Raw genomic sequence first — 8,423 nt, 5'->3', positions numbered from 1 at the left:
TATATAAGGAAATAATTAGTGTGATGTGTGATATGATTATAGATAGTTAATATATAGTATATAGTTAATTTTGTTAATTTCCCATACACATGCCCTGTGGAAAGCAAGTATTGCAAACCCAATACACTGCAGCACACTGAGCTTTCATCAGAACCCCCCCCCCACCCCCCACCCCCCAAATAAAAACAGGCAAAGAGGTTAGTGATTAGTAGTAGAGTTGGAGTAGGTGGTGTTGTTGAAGTTACTTATGACTTACTTTTGTGTGCTGTTGGTGTGTCACTGTGCAGTGAGTGCACCTGTTCGCCTGCTTATAGCATGGTTTTAGCAATATGCTTATTTTGACTGAATGGAGAGGATCTAGTGGCTTTCAGGAGAGAAGTGTACAGAGAAACAGTAGGCTTGAGATTTTTGTTTATCACACAGTTCGATAGAGGTCATTTCTGAACAATTCTGTCATACAGTTTGTAATACAGGCATGACGTCGACCACAGAATGACGCATGACTTCAGAGGTCCATGAGAAAGCAGAACTGTGCCATTTCAGAGCGGTAGCCCAAATATGAAAGCAGGTTTTAGAGCACATTTGTACTTATTTTGTTAAATTATATATATATATATATATTCCACATATTTCCAGTTCACAACTTTAAATAGCAAATGCACCAATTTATCTCTGATTTCTCTACAGTGCTGATAATAGGAACCAGAGGTCACAATGTCTACAGTACAAATATAGCCATTTTATTTGCTATCTACAACCACCTGTGAACCTACACATGTGTTAGTGCTTGTCTGTAAGTGGTAAATGTAGACTATCTCTGCCCAACGACTCCATGGATATGGTCTTTTTGTCCTGGATTTCTTTGAATTTAATACATGATTTAGGCCAAAAGCCACAGGGCATCAAACAGGCTACTCAAAGCCATTTCATGACGTTTTCAGACGTCTGGTTCATATCTCCACCACTGCGAACAATCCTGACCCCTGATTCTACACCATGAACTGGTTGCCCAGACAGTTTTCTATTCAATGAAAATCTCCATTCAAAATGCTGTGTAGTTCAGGATTAGGCCTAATCCCTGTTGGAGAAAATTGACCCTATATGTTCTTTATTTTTGTGGACACTCCTAATGAATACATTCAGCTACTTCAAGTTGCAGCCATTGCTCACACAGATGTGCACTCTATGTCTTATAGGAAACCTATTGGCACCATGCCCAATGTCAGGCATGGGCTAGAGGGGTATAAAGCCCCCAGCACTGAGCTGTGGAGCAGTGGAACTGTGTTCTCTGGAATGATGGATGATGCTCCATCCGATACTTTTGGGATGAGTTTGGAAATTGGGGATGATGTGGGGTGGTGTTCATCCAACAGCCTGACCTAAACGTTCTTGTCACTGAATGCAAACAATAATACCCTGGATGCTTGGTTGTAGTTGCTGCCAACCAGAGCTACAGTGCTTTCATAGCTTTGAATACAGAGGGTGCTGGTCGGATTTCTCACTCATTCATCTTGTGTATTTGTTATGTGCACGCCACAGATTTTCCGGTGCTGAAATTCCACCTTTTGCGTTCCGTCAACACTGCATGATCAGCAAACATCATTTTTTCAAGAATCGAAATCCGACCCCACCCCAAGTTTAGGCCAGAGCCACAGGGCACACACAGCATAATCATATTCAAAACCATTTCATGCCTTCAGACGTCTGATTCTTCTCACCACCACTGTGAACAATCCTGACTCAGTAGGTCTTTTTAAAATAGAGCGTTTCACATTAACCACTCAGAATGACTGTTAATTATCTTAATTAATTGTATTGTAATGAAATTAAAATATTTGGGGGGGAAACAGTAAAATTCCTCTGGAACAATCCACTGAGAATTAGCATATGCTATATAGGTTATATACTGTAACATGAAATTGTCTTCAGGTATCATGGTGTACTATATTTCTGCCATATAGCCCACCCCTAGTTTGCAGGTTTCCTGAGGGATTTTAAGCAGGATGGAGTGAAGAGTTTTTGCAGGAAAAAACATGGAGAAGACACCTGGCCTCTGGCTTCCTGCCTGTCTGCTGTCTGTCTGACTGTGTATCACATGGCATATAGGAATGTAAAAAAAGAAGTAGAAGAAAAGATGTCTGATAATTTGGTGCCAGAACAGATGAAGATGCATTGCAAATATAACAAATGCTACTCAGTCTGAGCAAGACTATTGCAAACGGCTTTGAATAACAGATGAACAAAGCAAAGAACAAAAAGGCTATGCGTTATATAGGGAGGACAACGGGAAGAGAAATATCGAGTTTTCTTCCCGGCCTGATTTTCCACAGGTCCATCTGAAAGGAAAGCTTCACGTCCAGAGAAATAACAACTGATTGGAGTGACGAAAATCAAAATGCGCTAACACTTTGTTCATGTTTCAGAGTTTTACATCTTCGCATGGTTGCGATCAAACCATGGCAGTGTAAAATCCCCCAGTGCATTCCTTTTTTATGTATGTGCGTGTGTGTATGTACATCTGTGTGTGTGTGTGTCTGAGAGAGAAAGAGAGATAGAGCATTCCCCTCCGTTAGATGAAGAGGCTGAATGTGTTTGAAGTGCAGTCCAGTCCATGTCTCCGCTCTCAGACATGTGCGCTCTTGGCATGGTTGTTTGTGGCCTGGACGGAGTTGGAGAGGCCGCTCTGTTTGGAGTAGTAGAAGCGGTTTTCTGTCCGCTGGGCTGGAGCATCACCACCCGAGCAGCAGGTCATAATGGAGCCCCCCAGGAAGCAGAGGGTGGAGCCTAACCATCCAGCATAGAGGGAGAAACCAAAGGACATCAGGCCGTCTTCATGATGAGCTCCGATTGGGAACCACACGGTGGACACTGTCCCACACACAGCTGTAGAAAGAGACAGCGAGCTCAGAACAAAACAGCAGAAAATCCACACAGATCTGTTAGTGATTTAAGGGTCGAACCTGGACTGAAATGGAGATTGGCTTAGAAAGGAAAGACTGGAAAGCTTGTTTTTAATATCGAGAGCATTACAGAAACAGAAAGAGCTAACATTAATCAGTGTGACCCTACATCCTTTTTCCCGTACATGTCCTCTTTTCAGGATGTAAAAAAAAACCTTAACTGTGTAAAATGTCAAATTCCGCATTAATTTGACATAATTATTTGCTTCCTCTGTCGCCAACTGATCTACATGTGGATTTACACAGCTTTAAACAGGTCTGCTTAAGCCCTGCCTTCTCACCGCCACTATTGGACTACATGTACCTGCAGCTACCTCAACCATTGGTCAAATGCTTCTCACCACTGCTGATTGGCCACAGCCTAAAAATGTCTAGAACTCCCCCCTACCCTCATACACATACGCCACCACAGTCCAACAACTTAGGGCTATTTGAAACTCCCCAGCCACAACATTCAAAACACAATAGATGCCTGTGCGTCCGCCGCCCAACGCCTTGGGAGAAGACTGGCTTTTTTAAAACTGGCTTATTTTGCCTAATGGTGTAATTTTGCCTAATCCCTAATGACTTAGAGCACGTAAAATGACAAATCACAGCAATTTGACAGCACACAACCATAGTCCAGTTACGCCTGTGCTCCCATTTGGACCAAGTCATCACCCTCAGTCCATAGCGGGACGTGGGCCAGTAGTTGGCCACGACTCCTTTAAATTCTGGAATGTTGAGTGTCTGAAGTTTCTGTAATTTGCACGGCCGCTACATAGCTAATATACCTGACAAGAAATAGGAACTCACACCCAACCAATTATTGTGCAGCAAAGTCAATAATTCATGCTGGAGTGTGGTGCACTGTTATCTATAAAAAATACACACAGTGTACAGTCACAGAGCCAAACAGTGCAGCAGCTATCCTCGACTTCTTCTTCTTATACAGTGACACCAAACATGTCTTCGCTGATCGACTATGTTTAGGGAAAGAGGTGAAATAGTGTAAGTCTGATTTTTTACCGAATTTCCTTCAAACCTAGTTCCTGGAAATGACTGCAGGGGGAAAGTGAGAAATGCATATCAGTATAACACTGTCACTCTGTGACGGGTGACCATGACTGGTCCTTCCTACAGGATGGAGGAAATATCTGGGTAATTTGGGAGGGGTGATCCATCTGCCGTGACCCCGGTTATGGCTAGTTTAAGCTCCATTATCAGAGACGGCTCCAGAGAGGAAAAGTGGTTGGCAAACAGATGGCAGGTGACCCCGTCCTCCATTTGGCTTCCCTTCGGAAATGTCAGACTTCTAATACTAGGCCTCATAAATTTCAGAGCTTTAGTTCAAATGTATAGCAGATGCTTCTCTGAGTAAATGTGAGCCACAGCTCAGAGTTTAAATAACATATCAAGTATAGCTTAAACCCAGTCTGAGATCCGTCCTGTTTTATTCAGCTATTCAATTGTTTTTTTGTAGTATTCTCTAAATAGTTTAATAAAAATAATAATTTTGCTTAAAAGTGAAAGCGTATACATTCATTTTGTAACTTTCGCAAAAACATTGTATCTCCATTTTTACTGTTTTCACTTTTTGACATGAAATGAAAAATGGTTCATAATGAATTAGCCAATAGAAATGCTCCAAAATGACAAAATGGAATAAAATCTTAACGTTAATAACACACACACACACACACACACACACACACACACACTACCAGAAGCAGTCAGTTATGAGTATGTATATAATCTATATGTAAGGCCCACGCGAGCAGCCTGTGTAATAACTCACCCATGATGAGCATGAGAGCTCCGCTGAGCACCGCGCGCTTCCGCTTCGTTCCCGCGCGCTCGTCGTTGAGAGTGACGCAGGGAGCCGACAGCAGCGCGAGCAGAGAGCAGGGCAGGCCGAGCAGACACGCGGAGAGCATGAGCGCGCGCGCCACCTGCACGTGGGCTGTGGGAGACACACACACACACATATACACACTCGTGAGAAAAGAGATGCTTTTGTCGAACTTTCCTGATCAGTAAGCCCTACGAATGGCCACATACACTAAATGTCCAAATGTTTGTGGACACCCCTTCTTATGAATGCATTCAGCTGCACCCACTGCTGACACAGATGTGCAAATGCACTGACACAGCTTGTTTAGTCCCTGTAGTGAAATGCTGCCAATAGAATAGGACCCTCTGGAGCAGCTAAACATGCCCATATTGGCACCGTGCCGAATGCCAGGCTCGCGCTTGAGCTGTGGAGCAGAGGGGCTGTGTTGTCTGGAGTGATGGATGGTGCTCCATCTAGTACTTTCGGAATGAGCTGGGGAGTTGAGGGTGATCCCACATCCTGACCTCACTAGCGCTCTCGTCGCTGAATGCAATCAAATCCTCACAGCAATGCTCCAAAAATCTAGTAGAAAGTCTTCCCTGGAGAGTAGGGACAGAAGTTCCAACAAAAGCAGGACGTGCTATTTTTGAATACCCTTGATTTGAGAAGAAATCATGAATAAGCAGGTGTCCCAATACTTTTGTCCATATAGTGTATCTCACACTTCTTACGCATATATTGTAAATGATACTTGGTGTCAATACATAGTGTGGTATTATAGTTTACAATGCGCAAAACATTACCTCAATTTGACCTCAGTCTATCATACATATACACATATATATATATATTATATCTAATATAATATATCATACATAATCATCACTATTTGACATGAGTTCAGATTGTTCTGCATAACACACGTCTTATGCATCACATATATGTAGTTTATTTAATTAGTCCATCATACTGTATCTACTTTCTATCTCTATATATGAGTAAGCTTTTGATTTTTTATCTGATCCTGTTATTGCTATTTTCACTGACTTTTAATAAAGTCATCTATCTACCTGTATATCTATAACAGATACATATCTAAACTAATAAATACTTATTATTATTATTTTTTACTTTTTTTTATTAGTTATGTAAGTAACAATCTCACATAACTTTCCACACATTAGAAACCATACGTCTGATTAACAAATACAACAAAACTAGAGACGTAAAACCCCTTAAAACCCCAAATCTGCTGAAAGGGGGGAGAGGGGGGAGAGAGAGGGGGGTAAGAGGTAGGCAGTGGTTTGAGCTACCTCACATTTACCAGTGAAACATTACTTCAGTACATTTACTTAAAACCAGGCGTGCTGGCCTCCTTACACGTGCACTGGCTACACTGGTGTGTGTGAGTGTGTGTGTGTGTGTTGTGTTCTTACCAGGCAGGGTGAGGATTTGGTTGAGCGCGATGCAGTGGTACAGAGAGGTCGAGATCACACACTCTGCCCATAAACCCTTGGACTCCAGCTCGTCCATCTTCTTGCAGGTGTGCATGCCGTACTTGCAGGTCACCACCCAGTCGTTGGTGGAGGTGGCGATGATGATCCCAACCCATCCAACACAGCTCAGAAAGAAACCAGCGAGCAGACGACAGCCCTGAGACATGTTTCAGACGTCCAAATCTCGCTCAAGTCCGGTACAAGTCTGCTGATCTTTGCCTTTTGGGATTTTAAACCCCTTTTATTTAAGCATCATATTTCATTTTAGCTCAGGAAAGTAAACAGTGTTAAAGAGCTGAATTTAGTTACAATATTACAGTATCGACTCACTTCGAAGTAAAACTTAAAATATATGATTTGGACAAATATGGGTTTTTATAACGGACTCGCCCACCGGAGCCACACCCCCTTTTAATCTGTCAGCCAATCAACAGGCGATGCATAATGAGGCACGCACTGTCCATGCACTCTTGCTGCAACCCTCCTGAGAACGACTTCTGTTTTGTTGTAGTTTTAGATAGTAGTGAAAGTACACTGTATGTCCAAAAGTATTCAGACACCCCCTTCTATCCAGCAAACTCAACAACTGGCACAAACGGTTTACCTAAACCTAGACTCGCAAGGGCCGATGTTTTCAGTCCTGGTCATGGGGTGCCATTGCTTTGCTCACCCAATTAACTAATTATGAAGCCCATCCTGAGGTGAACTGGAAGTGTTAGAGATGGGACAACACTACTCCTCGTTGGGCAGTGCTACTCTAGGACCAGGATTTGAGAACCAGTGCTCTAGGGCAGCTGCACATATCCTAAAAGGGCTGAGCTCCAGCTAATATCTCTGGGGTGAGATGGAGTTGTGTTTTCTTCATGATGATGATCTAGAACCAACCATCCAATAGCAGAACATGATCTTACTAATGCTCTTGTGGCTAAATCCAATCAAAATCTCATAGCAATGTTTTAGTATTTGCTGCAAAGTCGTCCTGTCCTCAGAGGAGTAGAGGCTGTTACTGCAGCAAGGTGGTGGGCTGGGACAAACCCCCTATCTTGGACTATGCATTGAATGTCTCCATTCAAAACTCGGTGTAGTCCAGGATATGCCATTATGCTGTTAAATCCAGAAAGCTGAAGTTGAGAAAAACTGGCTCACAGGAAAGGAGGCTTTCCTGGCCACCTGATTTTAATGCTGAATAAGGCTGCCATCTAGTGACCATATAGTGTTATTATTGGGAATGGTTTCAGTCTTATTGTGTAAATGTCCCATATACTACATATATTTCACACATTTACTACTATAGTATGTAAATGACCACAGTTCTGATTGGCTGGCCTTTTTTGTGCCTGATTCATTGAGCAGGCCAGGCTGAAACACTGCTTATAACTTCAGCATGAATGGGCAAAGCAAAACTACTAAATGCTATATAGGCAGCTACATGCAAACGCATTGGTTTGGGTAACATCACAAAAACTAAAAATGCCATGTACTAAAAATGGTCATGAAATTATGACCCCATTTACATCTGGTCACCTTATGTGACCTGTATCTGGATTGTATCCAGATTTTAGCCACAAACATTTACACTTGGTACTCAAATGCGTCTCTGGTTAGTCAGACTGAAATCCCATTGCTCTGTGGGATGGAATATGGAAATTCGCTCATTGCACGGCAATAATTGTTGGTGTTTCGATTGTACTGGGAGGGGTTTTGGTTGTCAAATGTGTTTACACTGCTATAACATGTGGCTCCTAAATCTAAGCTCTTAAATCTGTTCTAAAAAAGTTTACACTTGCAGTTTTATGTGGTTCGGCCTCATCCAGATACATTCCTGATACTCAAGACGCATGAAGTGACCAGGTGTAAACAGGGTCAAAGAGTGGTGAAGGATTGTCCTTAACCTCTGGGATGAGATAGAGTGGACAGGGTTCTTAAACCCAGAACTGATCAAAAATGCTTTTAACCATTATTAATCCAAAAATTACCATCAACTTCAGTATCCGACCTCTATCTTGCACTGGCAGCTGAACGCAATCAAACACATTCACGAACATCTACAGTCCGAACTAGAAATGTAAAGGAAAGCTCTAAAGGCTGTTTAATGCTATACCTACTTTGACGTAGTAGGTAGATATATAATCCTAAAACCACGCACAAAAGTAA

General features: G+C 42.3%; 1 protein-coding gene across 1 annotated transcript; it reads right to left on the bottom strand.

Moving 5' to 3' along the window:
• Positions 1–424: 424 nt before the first annotated feature.
• cldn11b (claudin 11b) lies at positions 425–6,435 on the bottom strand. The gene is made up of 3 exons (XM_072658321.1): positions 6,210–6,435; positions 4,738–4,902; positions 425–2,883 (listed from the first exon to the last, which is right to left on the bottom strand). Exons 1-3 carry the CDS (start codon positions 6,433–6,435, stop codon positions 2,624–2,626), a joined length of 651 nt encoding a protein of 216 aa, XP_072514422.1. The 3' UTR covers positions 425–2,623.
• Between the last annotated feature and the right edge of the window lie 1,988 nt (positions 6,436–8,423).

The sequence above is a fragment of the Salminus brasiliensis genome, chromosome 1 (genome assembly GCF_030463535.1).
Source record: "Salminus brasiliensis chromosome 1, fSalBra1.hap2, whole genome shotgun sequence".
In the NCBI taxonomy this organism is placed as follows: Eukaryota; Metazoa; Chordata; class Actinopteri; order Characiformes; family Bryconidae; genus Salminus; species Salminus brasiliensis.
This window is presented reverse-complemented; position numbering and strand designations above follow the sequence as displayed.